General features: G+C 42.6%; 1 protein-coding gene across 3 annotated transcripts in view; it reads left to right on the forward strand.

Annotated features, from left to right (window-relative positions):
* Positions 1–1,273: 1,273 nt before the first annotated feature.
* Positions 1,274–16,044, forward strand: part of SLC12A2 (solute carrier family 12 member 2) — a 108,476-nt gene continuing 93,705 nt past the window's right edge. For all 3 annotated transcript variants that reach the window (XM_030869740.2, XM_060296167.1, XM_060296168.1), the window contains exon 1: positions 1,274–2,520. In XM_030869740.2, the coding sequence (XP_030725600.1) occupies positions 1,780–2,520 (741 nt within the window). In that variant the 5' untranslated portion in view covers positions 1,274–1,779. The remainder of the gene's footprint in view (positions 2,521–16,044) is intronic.

The raw sequence follows: 16,044 nt of genomic DNA on the forward strand, positions 1-16,044 counted from the left end.
ACAACAGAGATAATAAACTGAGATGAAAAGTTGTGAATGTCAAATAAAATCACGGATAGGACAATTTTTTGAAAATTGCCTGGTTGCATCTTTCTTGACGGTATTTCCAAACAGTTCCGCAAACTCTGCCTCTCTTTGATCATGCTTCCAGGATTCAGCAAAGGATGTGTTTATCCCCATAAATAAAATTTAAAATTACGTAAACATCAATACAAAACTAAAAGACAAGTGATGGAAGAAACCATTCATGGTTATCTGTTTATGTAGGGCTGTGGGTAGAATTTAGGTTAAAAATGGATTCTACCGCTAAGAAAGTTGCAAAGTAATTATATTCCCCTATTTTTTAAAGAAGAGAAAATAGGTCTGCACAGGAGAAGTACCTTTCTGTTTTACTTGAAATAGCGGAATTCTTCACAACTTAAACCACGTCGAAACTTCCCGGTTAGTGCTCCACGGTTAGTTATTGCTCTCAGTGTATTCATTTCTATGCTTTTTGGAAATGCCTCCAGTTAAAAATCGTCTTGAAACAATACGGTATCACAACCAGGCTCCCTTCTCACCTTCAAACATCACAGCTTTTAAAATGAAGGTGTCATAGGAAATGTGTATACACCCAATGCATCACGACTGGAATTAGTATCTGGTTATGGAAATCTAACGCTGCCAGGCAGGTAAACGCCTCAAAGGCAGCACAGAGGAAATCCTGCCTCCCTCTAGGCTCAGGCCTGGAGTGGGTGAGGGGAGTCGCGGCGGGCCGGAGCTCCGAGCAGGCCTCGCCGGGGGGCGCGCCTCCCCGGGAGGCGCACCTTGCCCGCAACTTCGGAAGCACCTGCGGTCCGGACGGGATAGCCCCCGGCATCACCCGCAGGAGCTCAGGGCCGCCCGCCGCTCCTGCATCGCCTCGGGTACCACGTGCCGCAGGGGAAGCGGCCCGGTAGCCCTGGCAGCATCTCGCGAGATCTCGCCGGCTCAGCCCCATATTGAGAGCTTAGAACGTAAAAAAAAAAAAAAAAAAAAGCGAGCGGGCGACTGCCTCCGGAGCCGCCGCCGGAGCATCAGCAGTCGGCGTGAGCCGAGGCAGGGCCCGCGCGCCCTTTCTCTGGCCGGGTGGGCCGGACACCGTCCGCAGCCTGGTCTGCCGTGGCCTGTGCCGTCGGCCCACTGACGCGCTGACCCAGGGGCGGGGAGAGAGGGAGGAGGCCGGGGGGCCCCGCTCCTCTTCGCCGCAGAGCGGGGCGGGGGAAGGAGGTGGAGGGGTGGGAGGAGGGCGACGGAAGAGGAGGTAGCGGCGCAGAGATCTTCCCGGCTACGGCGGCGAGGCGGCGCTTGGCCGCTCCCGGATCGCGCTGCTCATGCTGCCCGAGGCCCGGCGTGGACGGGCCGGACGCGATCCCTGAGTGGAGTAGCGCAGGAGCCAGGACTGGCCGGGAGCCGAGGGAACCTCCGCCGCGCGCCACTGCGGGACCGCGGCTGGGCGGGCTGAGGGGCGGACGAGTCGCGGGCCCCGCCTCCCGCGTGCTGCAGCGGGAGACACCAACGCCGCGGCCCCGCCGAGGCTTTAAACAGCGGGGCCCGCCCCGCGCCCGCCGCACTCGCGCGCAGACTCCGCTGCCGGAGGCGTTCGTGCCGGCCTGGGCTAGCGGCGGCGCGTGCGCGGCTTGGAGAGTGTGACTCCCTCACCTGGCGTTGCGGCCGCAACCACCGCCGGCCGGGGGCGCGGAGGGCGTGCAGCCCGCCAGGTCCGCCAGGCTCTCCGGGTCTGCCGAGCGTCGGGCGACGATGGAGCCGGGGCCCACGGCGCCCTCCTCCGGCGCCGCGAGGCTGGCGGGGGTCGGGGAGACGCCTCCAGCCGCCGCGCTGGCCGCCGCCGGGATGGACCTGCCCAGCACGGCAGTGCCCTTGGTGCCGGAGGATGCTGCGACTGCGAGCCGGGGCGGCGGCGGGGTCCGCGGGGAGGGCGCCGCGGCGGCCAGTGACGGGCTGGGCAGACCCCTGGGGCCCACCCCGAGCCAGAGCCGCTTCCAGGTGGATCTGGTTTCCGAGAATGCCGGGCGAGCGGCTGCGGCTGCGGCGTCGGCTAACGCTGGGGCGAGGGCCAGGGAGACCCCCGTGGACGGGAAAGCTAGCGGCGAAAGCGGGCTAGCCAAGGGCAGCGAGGAAGCCAAGGGCCGCTTCCGCGTGAACTTCGTGGACCCAGCTGCCTCTTCGTCGGCAGACGAGAGCATGTCGGATGCAGCGGGGATCGGAGGCGACGGGCCCAACGTGAACTTCCAGAACGGCGGGGACACAGTGCTGAGCGAGGGGAGCAGCCTGCACTCGGGCGGCGGCGGCGGCAGCGGCAGTGGGCACCACCAGCACTACTACTATGACACCCACACCAACACCTACTACCTGCGCACCTTCGGCCACAACACTATGGACGCCGTGCCCAGGATCGACTACTACCGGCACACGGTAGCGCAGCTGGGCGAGAAGCTCCTCCGGCCCAGCCTGGCGGAGCTCCACGATGAGCTAGAAAAGGTGAGCTCTCCCGGCCCTCTCTGCAGCCCTCTCGCCAGCCCCCCACCCCCACCCCAGCCGCTGGTCCGCGCTGACCGCGGGATGTAGCTGCCGGCTCTCGTCTGCTGAGGCGGCGTGAATGGACGTGCACAACTCGCTGGCATCTCTGGATTCAGCTGTCAAGGGTGGAATTGCAGAGGAATGTAACTTAATCTCTTAAAAGTTGGCAGCGGGTTAGGCTAGTTACGTGATACCGGAGAGGCTGCATTTAACAATCTCCCCCATCCAGTTATATATCTTGTGTATGCTTTTTTTTCTCACCCACGCTTAACAATTACCATCCCTTTGAATGACAGTTGTACTTTTAGGCCCCGAGAAGGGAATGTGCAGGAGGTTTAGGTGGTGAGGACGTTTCTCAGGAGGGAGTGGAGAGCACCTACCATCCGTGTCTTTTTTTAAAGGTTGTGTTGTGTGGCTTATGTACACCCGTTAGGGGTCCCAAGAGTGGGAACATTAGTATTTGAAGGGAAAATCTTAGCAGGGTGTGTTTGTGGTGTATGAATTATTAAAGCTCAATTCCTGCAATCTTGATATAGAAATCTTAAGTCTTGGGACAAGCTCTTCCTGATAATGGCATAAATCCACTTTTATAATGTAAACGTTTTGGAAGAGGGTTACATCAAAAAGGCGGGGGGCAGAGTCTAAGAGAGAGGGAGAGAGAAATAGAATTGTTTTTTCTGTGGAAGATGTCCAGAAAGACCTTCTGGGGTCTTGTCTAAGTAGTTATACTTGGTGAACAGAAACCATCCCTGTAAACTCTATTGATTTCTGTAATTCTTCTTTTATGGCCGCATACAACTTTTATTTTTTCAGGGTACAAAATCGTTCTTTTGAGATGACATTGATGCTTTTGAGATTTGATTAATAATTTTTTATGATTTAGGATTACTTGAAGACTGCCTTTATAAGTGTATAATGACTACATTGATGGAATTTTGTGAATGCAAAGAGTTAGCACCATATAGTTTGACACGATCGAAGTGTCGGAAAGTTTAAATACAGAAAGTATGTAATTTCTTTTGGATATGATTATTTGACTTCATACAGTCATTTCATACAAGACTGTACTTGTCCCAGTATTTGAAAATGTAACATTCATAACATTCATTGAAATAATTGCCGAGGTCCCAACACTTACAGCTTATTGATTGTTTAAAAGCCTGACATCATTTAGCTTTGGGTAATACTACTTCTTTCATTCTGTTACGGTATTTTGTCATATAAGAAGAAAAACGATTTTTAAAACACTTATTTTATCCATATTCCTGTAGTTTCTTTCAAATCTATTATATTTTCCTTTCAAAACTCAAAATTCTCATAAAGCAGATTATATAGCTGGTAATTTCCCTTTTAGAGCATTTTTATTATTGGAAATATTATATAGATAGTTTCAGATTTCACCAAAGCCCTGTAGTTTAGTAGTAAAACAGTCTGTATTTACCCATAAGTCTTAAAAGCTTTTTTAATTGAAGGATATTATATACCTTGATCTTGTATGCTTCCTAGGAATGTTTTTGTTATTTTAAACTAAATTCTGTCAATAACAAAGCCCTTCCAGTTCTCCAGATTTTCAGGTTTTTGTTTGTTTGGTGTTTTTGGTCAGTTCACAGTATATAAAAAAGAACACCTGTATTGTTTAGATGTATAGTAGTTGAAGAAGTCACCTAGCTTCTCAGCCTCAGCTTCCTCACCTTTCAGAGTTATTTTGAAGATTAGGGGGAAAAAATGTATGCAAAGGCCCACGTTCAGTGCCTGCAAAATAATGCCTAGTATAGTTACCATTTGAATCTTATATTGGCCCTTAAGAAAATACATCGTTAAACTTTAGGACTTCAGTTTTAGATTCTCCTAATTTCTGCATTTTTCAGTGAATGTAGTATCTAAAATGTTATGTTCAGAATTCATTTGTGCAGCATGTAGTGTAATGAGTTCTTTGTAGTTTTTTACCTTTTACCATTCGGGCCCTTTATGGACAGCAAAAAAGGTTTATTAGGTTAAATAAGCATAGAACCTCCTCTTGAAGATAATTTTGTTTAGAATTGAGTGACTGGATTAAAGAGATGTGTCATGTTAAGGAATACAAATCTGGCTATAGATAAACCACTGCTCAAGGAGGGCAGGGGAGGCCTGATAGTATAGGTTGGCTCGATTCCCAAAGTTGTTCTTCACTTTTTAGATTGACTCTTACTCCTTAAAACCTTTTCTGATGCTTGTAGCTCTAGGTGAAATCATAATACTTAGAATTCTGTAACATTTAATCTTAGCTCTTGAGTGACTGTCATGTAGTCTGCTTGGGTCACTGAATGCTTAAATATCTACCATGGATCTAACTTTGTGCTAGGAACTATGGAAGAACAAAAGAAGTAAAAGAAATGCACTCCAGAAACTTGTTGGGGGAAAGGACTATAGTGTCTTCTACATGAATTCCTTTTTTTGCCCAGCATTGTGACTTTTTAAAGTATTTTGCCTAGAAATCCAACTGAAGGGGAATAGTTAAATAACCGTGGTGTGTCTTGCTATATTATGCAGCCATTCTAGGGCCAGGACTTATGAGTTCTCCATTTATCAAATATTTATTGGGGAGAAGAGTTTCTTAGGTGTGGGCCACCTGGCTGTGGCACTGTGGGATGATGCCGTGATTAGCAAAACAGATACTGACTCTGTCATACTCAGGCATACATTAACCAAATGGTTGCACAAATAACCTAGTTACAAACTTTTTTTTTTCCCCCAGTGCTATGAAAGAGAAGGGTTAGAATGCTGGTGAGGATATAATAGGACCTAATTTTAATTGGGGTTTGGGAAGCCTTTTTTTTTTTTTTTAACTGTTATTAGGTATTACCAAATAAAGTAATAAACAACTTAGAGTGCAAAATGAAAGCACCTTATTATTTTAAAGGTGCAAAAGCAAGAAAATACAGTATAAACTTATCCATTTTTAAACAGTCGTCTGTGTGATGGGTATACAAAGTATGACATTGAAGCTGAAACCTGAAGGCTAAGTTGATGATAGGGCAGAACAATATTCCAGGCCAAAGGAACAAAATCTGTGAAGATAGTGAGGTGAGAGAGTGGTATGTCAAAAGAACTATGAGGAGGCCACTATAAGATTTTATTATAAAGGTAGTGCGATGTTACTGAGTTTTGTGTGAGGTAGCAACAAGATCTGTTTTGTTTTGACAGCTTTTGATTGCTGGATGGAGAAGGGTGAGAATGGAAGCAGCTTTTACTGTGGTCTCCTTACAGATAGTAAGGATTGGGGGCAGAATGAGTGGGATGTAGGTGGATTGGATGTGGGAGTGAACGAGAAGCTGATTCCCAGCTTTTGGACTTGAGCAGCTGAATAGATGGTTGGTACTTTGCCTAAGATGGGAAAGGCTGGAGAAGGAATATAGATTGGGGAGGAAAGAAAGAATGCTTTTGAGTAGCCTGCAAGATATCTTAGTCCAAGAGTCATTTTGAGGGAGAAGGGGCAGAATATATTTTATATGTATATGAAATATATGTGTGTATGTGTATATACATATATATTTACATACATATGTACGTGTATATATATTTATGTATTTATCATCTAAAGTCGTGCATGAAATTACGTGGGGAGAGTGGGTAAATAAGAGAACAGAAACAGGGTCTGGGATTGGGCCTGGGGAATGTCTAAAGGTCTACTAGAGATTGTGTCAACACTAGCAAAGGAAATTAAGAAGGAGCTGTAAGGCTGGTGAGAAATAGCCAGGAGAGCAGTGTCAGGGAAGCTGAGAGAAAAGTGTTTTAAAGAAGGCACAAAGTCTTCAGAGATATGCCAGTAATTGATTTTTTTTTTTAAGTATTTCAAAGAATAAAACCGAAGTAGTGATTCCTGCCCCTACAAGAAGAAAGTAAAAAGTGGGGGGTAAACAAATAAGTATTTGATAGACAACTTCAACATGTATGATGGAAAGCATGATTATCAAATGTGGAAAAGTGTGTGGTGGAGAATCCATAATAGCTCCTACTGGATTTGAAGAAGTTTTAAAGTAGTTTGAAAAGAGTGCATTACCACTGCAGTTTTGTCCGTAGGCCAAGACTTGGAGCCTTTTGCTGGTGGTATGTCAAATCTTTGTACGTGGCCTCTCTATTTTAGCCTCTCTTATTAATAAAAAGGGAAAGGTCAAGGGAACAGCTGTATCAAGTGTCTTATGTTTCACTGAACTTGTTGGTTTTTTCATTTAATTCCTAAGAAATAAGTTCTTATACACATTTTACTCATGATAAAATGGGGTCATAAAAAGTGAAGAAATTGCTTAATGCCACTCTCACAGAAAGTGGTACAGCTGGCATTCACACCCAGGTTTTTCTTATTAATGCCAGGACATAGTAGCTCCTCTTTATTGTTGTTTCTTCTTTCTCCCTATCCCGTGGACCTGCTCTGAGATGGCAGGGACGTTGAGGGGGACATGTTGGGGGTTGCCAACATCACTCTTCTATCTTGACCTCCTGAGAGTAGAATGGTTACATAACTGAGAGAAAAGAGGAGGAATTCTTGTGGCAATGTAATTACTGACTAATATGACTGTCTCTTTCACTAGGATCTGAGCTGGTGTCTCATTCATCTCCAGACAGAGAATAGGTAGTTAATAAAGATTCGTTTATCGAATGTATCAGGGTGGGCAGTCCCTCCCACTTAACAGGGACTTTAAAACACTAAACAAGTGTAGCTGCTGCTCTAAATGCGCTGTGCTGAGCCGTGGACAAGAAATTCCCCACACTGCTAATCATGTCAGTACAGAGCTTGAGTCTTTGCAGGTCGCCCTGGGGGAACCAGAATGGGTCACATCCCTGGGGATAAGGAATAGAGTAGGTCCAGGAATGAGTGAAGGTGGGACCTTGATCAGAAATAGTTGTGCAGGGCACAAACTTGCACTGTTTCACAATTTTGCCAGGGGCCCCACCCTCTAAACCCATGCCACCAGAGCTGAAGTCTGGTTTACCTGTAAGACTGTACACATTCTCCAAGTATATACCAACTAACTGCCTGGGGAGAAGGAAAGATAAATTTGGGGATTTAAAATCTGGCAAAAAATCTATACACTGCTGTCGTAATCAGCGTCTTCTCTATGTGTGTTTGGGTTCATAGTCACATTCCCAATCTTGTTAGACCAGAATTTGAAGGACCAAAAGAGCATTTCTAGGTTCTTATGTATTTAGTATGTTTGTTTTCACTAATTTTTAATTACATGTTTCATACGTGTTTGTAAAGTCTGTAGCACTAGTCACATTGGCTCCATGCTGAAGTGAAATGAATATGAATTTAGTTATTCAACAAATCTTGATTGAGCATCAATAATAGCCCTGTTCTGAGTGCTGGGGTTACAGCAGTGAGCACAACAGACTTGTGGAGCTTTCATTCTAGCAGTAGGAGAGAGTAAACAGATAGGTCAGTGTAACTGCCGAGAAGAAACCGAAAGGTGGATAGATGCTGATAGCTGGGGTGGTGTTATTCTGGGGGAGTTAGAGAAGCCCCCTCTGGTACATGAGCAGACACTAGACGGGAGTGAAAGATCAGCCCGTGAAAACACCTGAGGGGAAGAACACTAGGCGGAGGATGGCAAACACCAAGACCTTGAGATGGCAGTGTGCCTGGGGTATGCTTGGCATGACTGAGAAACAAGAGGGCCAGCAAGACTGGAGTGACTAGCAGGAGAGTCATAGGGGAGGAGGTTAGAGCAATAGTGAAAAGCAGACAGTGTAGAACTTGGTATATCGTGATGAAGACTTGGGGTTTTACCCTGAGTGAGGTAGGGAGTCATGGAGAGCTCTGAGCACAGACTTGACATGACCTGACTTACATTTTTAAAACATCACTCTCATGCTGTGTGGAGAGTATCCTGTAAGGGGGTAAGAGTGGAAGCTGGGAAACAAGTTAGAAGCCTACTGCAGTGTTTTAGTTAAGATGATGATGACTTTTATGAAGGTGATAGTGTTTGATACAATGACAGCTGTTTAGATGCTGGATATGTTTAAAAGGTGGAATTGTTGGGATTTGGTGACTGTTTGGATGGGGGGTTTTCCCCTGTTGAGAATGGAGTCGATATATATGAAGAGGTGGGAGACTGGGAAGAGCAAGTTTTGGAGGTGGACTCAAGAGTTGGGTTTCATTTCTACAAATTAGTTCTACAATGGGGCAAACACTTATAAAATTGCAGCTACTGGTTTGTGAAATAATAGAACCTAAGAAAATGGGTTTTAATTTGTAGTATAAAAATGTGCTTTTATGCTGCAAATTTCAGGTAAAACCATGAGAACCGGTAGTTTTTCAAATAGAGTATAAAGGGGTGGGGAACTAGTGGGTTGACTCCACAAAGTGAGAGAGTGAGGAATGGACGAGGAAAACTACTTAAATACTGAAGTTAAAAATATATCAATGGTTTCCCATTAAATATGAAATTTATCATCTGCCATTGGATTTATGATTCTTCCATTTTTCACTAGAACCTGTAGTAGTGCTTTCTTAAAGCTATTATGAAAAACTTGGAGCCCATGGAGGACTTGGGGATTTCTGATTAGAAGAAGGGGAAGTCTGAAAGGCAAACATAGCTTAGTGGAATCTTGTCTCTCTGCAGAAGCTGATTGTGGCTGGTGTAGTCATAGTACCCTTGGGCTCAGAAATTTCTCTGCCTTAAATTTTCACTATGCTGTTCCTGAACACTGACAAATTAGCTATTCATCTAAAGTAAGAATACTAGAAACCTCTGGATGGTTCTTTGTTGGGTTGGTATGAATTGGTTCCTTCAATGATGTAGCTTCTAACAGAGTTTAGCGTGCGAGTCACTTTGGGGCTTTTTTGTGGGTAGGTGGCTTGGTAGAGCAGGCTTTATTATACTCCAGTGGAGGAAGACTTAAAGGACCTATGAGGACCCTGATCATCTGCTGTAGCATGACTTTTACCCCATCGTTTCACCTAAATAGTTCTTTTTTAAAAAAATTTATTTATTTTTGGCTGCATTGAGTCTTCGTTGCTCTGCGCGGGCTTTCTCTAGTTGCAGAGATCGGGGGCTACTCTTTGTGGTGCGCGGGCTTCTCATTGCGGTGGCTTCTCTTGTTGTGGAGCACGGGCTCTAGAACGCAGACTCAGTAGTTGTGGCACATGGGCTCAGTAGTTGTGGCTCACGGGCTCCAGAGCACAGGCTCAGTAGTTGTGGCGCACGGGCTTAGTTGCTCCGTGGCATGTGGGATCTTCCCGGACCAGGGCTTGAACCCATGTCCCCTGCATTGGCAGGCGGATTCTTAACCACTGCACCACCAGGGAAGCCCCTCACCTAAATAGTTCTTATTGAAGTCACCAGTGACCTTCTCCATCCTTATCACCAATTCCAGCAAACGTTTTTTCTCAGCAGCATTCAGCCTTCCAGCAGCATTTGATATTCTTTTGAAGTCTTCTTGATACTTCCTTGGCTTCTGTAACATCACTCTCTCCTTTAGTTTTACTTCTTTCTCTCTGGCTCTTTCAGCCCAATGTCTTCTGCATTTTCCTTCGTCTCTAAACTGGCCATCCTCTAGGCTTGATTCTGGCTTTCCTTCTTCCTCTGCCGTCTTCTCTCTCTGTATATCCCCTGTATCACCTGTAGGCTAATTGCTCCCCAAATTTTGTCTCATACTAATACTACCTTTGTGAGTTCTGGGCATCCAGAGCCTGCTGGACGTTTTTGCTTCCTGCCTAAAGGACACCCCACAGTCACAAACTTATGAGTTTTCTTCCTCTACCTCTGAAAACAAAACCACCCAGGCCCTCTTCCTGTGCCCTGTGTCTCTGTGAATGGTACCACCATTCATCATATTGCACAAGTGAGAAAACTGAGTGATCCTTGACACTTTTTCTCACCTCTCTACATCCAGTTCATCACCGAGTTCTTTGTATCACCTTTATTTCCTAAATATTATTTTCATCCTCACTGCTACCATCCTAGAGCAGTCTGTAGCATATCTTTCTCCAGTAGCCTTCTATGGTTTCCCCTATTCACTATGCCCTCCTATTACTATTGAGCCTGGAGTGATCTTTCTAAAACAAAATTGATCATGTTATTTCTTGCCTTAAAACTAGCCCTGCATTGTCTAGTTCTGGCCTGCCTCTTCTTTAGTGTTTCAATTTCTCAATGGCACAGTACTTCCTCTGGCCATAGTGCCTTTGTACGTAATACTATCCATGAATTCTTCCTCCCTTCTCCTCCATACCATACTGATAACTTTTCAGTCTTAATATTTCACTTCAATCTTTATTTCCTGAGAGAGGAAGCCTTTATCCTCCAGTCTAGGACAAACCTCTTTTCTCTTCGAGCCCTTATTTCAGTTAGTGGGAGTATGTTTGTTAAGATGGTTATTTGAGTAAACTTGAGTTGACTTCAAGTTCCATGAGGAGCAGACTATGTCTGTGACTGTTTATCATTATGTCTCTACTACATAGCAGACCCTCAGTCAATACACGTTGAATAATAGAACTATTCTTTATAAATTATTGTAGTACAGAAGAATCTTAAACTCTTTTATGTACCTTATATTGTCATCTAGAATCTCTAAAGGACATTTGACGGGCAGATGGCCCCAGTTTGCACATTTGGAATTTAAGACACAAAAGAACTAAGTAACCTGTCCAAAATCATAAGACCCGTAACTGGCAGAGCCACGGTTGGAACTTGCAACAACCATTTTGACTCCCAGTTGATGTTAATTCCAATGTCCTACAGTTTAATACTATGTAAGTTCTTGCTATTTTGGTTTTTTTGTTTGTTTGTTTTGTTTTTTTAAATTCCCATGTCAGTTGTGTTTTAGTTCATTGAAGATAAAGTAGAAAAGATTTGGAGCCCTCAGTTTCACTGTATGGATAGATCTTTTCCCAATAAAAAAATATTTTTAAAAAAATTTAAGTATAAGAAAGTTTCTTATAAATGGAATCATAGTAAGTTTTTTTTTTTTTAAATTCTTCTGCTTTTCTTATCTGTATCTCCCAAAAGTGTGATGTAAATGTTTAAATGTTCTAGTGTTGCACTTTTCAGTACTATAACCACTAGTCACATTTGGCTGTTAAACTAAATTTTTTTATTTTTTAAATATTTATTTATTTATTTATTTTTGGCTGTGTTGGGTGTTAGTTGCAGCACGCGGGATCTTTCATTGCAGCGTGCAGACTTCTCTCTAGTTGTGGTGCGTGGGCTCCAGAGCACCGACTCAGTAGTTGTGGTGCACGGGCTCCAGAGTGTGTGGGCTCTATAGTTGTGGCGCGTGGGCTCTGTAGTTGTGGTGCGTGGGTTCCAGAGCGCGTGGGCTCTGTAGTTGAGGCACACAGGCTCTCTAGTTGTGGTGCATGGGCTTAGTTGCCCTGCGGCATGTGGGATCTTAGTTCCCTGACCAGGGATTGAACCCGTGTTCCCTGCATTGGAAGGCAGATTCTTAACCACTGGACTGCCAGGGAAGTCCCTAAACTAAGTATAAATTAAAGTTAAAAATGTATTTACTTGAGCCAGATTTTAAGTGCTCGATACCCACATGTTGGCTAGTGGCTACCATACTGGACAATGAAGATACAGAACATTTCCCTCATCACAGAGAAATCAGTTAGCCAGTGCTGTCAGGGGAAGTGATATTTAAAGGAACTTTTCCCTTCCCTCATTCCTCCTTTCTTGGATTTCTCCCTTCCTTTTCTTACATGTTAAACAGTCACCACTAGTTTAAAATTATTAAACAGTCAAATTTTCTCTAATTTTGTATGAGATCCTTCCTTAAATAAAGTTGTCTAAACATATTAGGCCCTCAATGAAATGTTTGTTGAATCAGTGGAATTTATCTCTTTCTGAGAATGGAGATCTGGGTCTTTAATATTGCAAAGGCTGTGAAGAATTTCTTAATGTTGTATAAAGTGTTAAGTTTCCAAAGCACTCTTAACTCATGTATCTGTATTTGATCTTCAAATCTATCTTTGGAGGAAATGGGTTTTCAGAAGGTCGTAGAGTAGCAGTCATATTTTGCAAGGTTGTGGTTTGTCTAAGCACTTAACTAATACTTGGTAAGGCTGCATCTCTTTGAAACTAGCTCTCTGTCTCCCTTTTCTTTTGGACTAGTGATTCCCAAATTTCTAAAAGAATTACCTGGAGAAAAATTACAGATTCCTCTCTCTCAAAGAATATACATGCCATTTTAAAAAAGCTTTCCTGGTGATTCCCAGAGAGCCAGGTTTGAGAACCAATGTCCTAGACAGACTTTGGTTATCATTATGACAGTAGTACATAGTTGTGGGTTTTTTTGTTGCTTTGTTTGTTTGTTTTGATATGCTGATTGTCAGTTTGAAACATCCTACTGTAGGAACCTATCAAAGATCTGGATTTAATCCTTAGATAACTGTATAATGAATTGTATAATGTTACCAATTATTCAACATCTGTCATGTTTCAGGAGCAGTCTGTAGTCTGTGCACAGTAATCTTCCAAACCAGTTAGTTTACAGATAGACAAACCTCAGAGGCTAATAGCAACTTGCCTAAGTCTCACAGCCAGTGAGTGGTAGATGCTGGATTTAAACATAGACACGTTAGTGAAAGCTCACATGTGAGGTGCTAGGACAGATCCTGTAGGGAAGTCAGACACAAAAGTACTAACTGGTAAGTCTGAATCCTGATGAGTTCACATGGAATAGTTGGAGTGAGATATTACCTCTCTTTTATAGAACCTAATGGTTTCAGACACAAATAATCAGGCTTTACTATTTTAGAAGTTAAGCTTTATGATAAATTATTCTTAGTACTGGCTTACCTGTAAGTTTCCAGAAATAATAGATTTGGCTTGTAGCACTTGAAAAATTATCGTCTCACCTATTTCAGTCCCAATTATTTGGCAGATTTGCTGATTAGAAACAAAGCTGATTCAGTAATTAAGCAAAGCAGCAACAATAACAACAAAAAGGCCTCATTTAAAAGGGTTCAGCACACCTGCACTTGGGGACTACATAGTTAAACTTTATACACAGTTATAACAAATATGGCCTTCTGGTTTTCAGAACGAGGGCAGATTAGAAGGGAAAATGAACACTGGCAGAGGTGGATTCAAAGATGACCAGCATGTTATACAGATAGAAAATAAGAAAATCATAAAAAGCAGAAAATAGCAGTCTTAGAATAGCTCTTGAGTAGACGCAGAGACAGGACCTGAGTTTTGGTTGTCACAGTATCTCCGTCTAGCATAGTGCTGGCACAGAGTAACCATGGTGTTTTAAATCTCAATACAAAAAGAGTCAGCCAACTACACATTTGGAAAATTTCAGTCTCGTGTCATCCTAGAGTATCGCATTTTAAGAGGCTAAGTATTAGTCCTTTTCAGAACCAACACTTTAAAAATGTACTCCAAGGGTTTTGTTGTACTTTGTTTATTTAAAATGTTTGTTACCGTATCATTATGAAGAGAAGATAATATAGGAGGTTTGAAAAACAGAGAAAGTTAAAGACCTCAAATCCTTAACACTTTTACATTTTTATACATGTAAAAATTATGATTTTATATCCTACTCTTCCCACCTAGCATTAAATAACTAATCATAAGTAATCAGTTTCCTATGTCACCCATAGTAATCTTCTATTTAAGTGAATGTTTTTATGATAGTCTCATACATGTACCGTATGATATGTGTACCATAACTTGCATTTTCTCTGCAGACTCTTTAGTTCATTTACATTTATTGTGATTTGGCTGTTATTAGGCATGGTATTTTGCTATTTGTTGGTTTTCATACCCGTTTTTGTTCCTCTAATCCTCTTTTCCTGCCATCTTCTATGCTAATCAGATATTTTTTAATATCCATTTTAATTCTATTTACTTTCTTGTTATATATCTCTTTGCATTATTTCAGTGGTTGTTCCACTTACAGAGAATATTGAATTTTTTCAGCTAAAATATAGGAACCTTAAAACAGAATACTTTTCTTAGTACTTTGGTCATCGTGTAAATTACAAACCCAGCAATACAGTGTTGTACTTTTTGTTTTCAACAAAAGTCCTATGACTTTAAAAAAAAAAAGGAAAGAATGCTTATATGGTGTTTTATTTCCTTTTTTTTTTTTTTTCCCCCATTTCTTCTTGTAGATCTGTGTTGCCATCTGATACTATTTCCCTTCCTTGAGTAGTTGTTGTAAGGGAGGTCAACTGGCAACAAAATTCTTTGTTTTTATTATCTGAAGATGTCTTTACTTCACTTTTGAAGGATAGTTTTGCTGGATGTCAGTTTCCTGGTTGCCAGAGTTTCTTCTTTCAGTGGTTTGAGTATGCACTTCCAGTGTCTTCTGCCCACCATTATTTCTGATAAGACAACCATTAATCATACCATTGCTCATCTGTATATGATACATTGGTTTTCTGTGGTTGCTTTCAAGATATATTCTTTACCTTTGGCTTTCAGGAATTTGTACATAGGGGCTTTTCTCTTTGTGTGGATCCTTTTTGGGTTTAAATTTCTTCTATCTGTAAGTTAATGGGTTTCACTGCTTCCTCCAGCCATTTCCACTCTGCTGTTGAATCCATCTAATGAATTTTTTATTTCAATTATTTTGATTTTCAGATTAAGAATCTCTAATTTTTAAAATATAGCTTCCATTTCTCTGTTGAGATTCCCTCTCTGTTACTCACTGATACCGTATTTACCTTTAATTTTTTAGTATGTTCATTATAGCTATTTTGAAGTCTTTGTCTCTCGTATCTAACATCTGGGCCCACTTGGAGTTAATGTCTAATGACTTTTTTTCTTGATTATGGGTTATATTTTCCTGTTCAGTAATATTTTGGGGTAAAGACTAGACTTCTATGTAGATAACACATTGTAGCAACTTTGGGTAGTTGTTTTTTTCAGTATTCTGCTAAGGATTATTGTTTTTTGTTCTAACAGGTACTTAAGTTGCCTAGATTCAAACTGCACACTGAGTCCTCTATCCCCACTATGCAGTACCTGATATCTCTGTTGTGTCCTGTGTTTTCAGCTGCTGCTTTTTTAGCCTGTCTCTTTGGGGGTGTGTGTGTGTGTGTATGTGTGTGGTGCAGATCCTCCCCTGTACCTGTGTGATTTAGTGGTCACCTGAGATTTGGGGCTTACCCTCGCTATCATTCTGTTTTTTTTTTCTAGAGATTCCCACTTAATTTCTAGTTCCTCTCTTGGCTCTTGGGCTCTCTTTTCTAATATTTCAAGCTAGGAAGGCTTCACTTTAAGCCAAGTTGCACACACTTGGGGAAGTGCTCTCAGTTGAAAAAGAAAGCAAACTCAGTGCAGCTGTATCTATCTAAGAGTATTTCCTTTCTGGTCTTTGCTTTTTTTCAATCTGTCCTAGTTTTTTTTCCATACATAGATAGTTTAGCTGTCAGTCAGGGGTTTAAATCTTGGCCTTTCCGCTTAATGCTTGTGTAACCTTCAGAAAAAGAACTTGTCACCTCAGATTCTCAGTTTCCTTCTATAGAAAATGGGAAAGATGATAATTCATAGT

Source organism: Globicephala melas, chromosome 3 (assembly GCF_963455315.2).
Source record: "Globicephala melas chromosome 3, mGloMel1.2, whole genome shotgun sequence".
Classification (NCBI taxonomy): Eukaryota; Metazoa; Chordata; class Mammalia; order Artiodactyla; family Delphinidae; genus Globicephala; species Globicephala melas.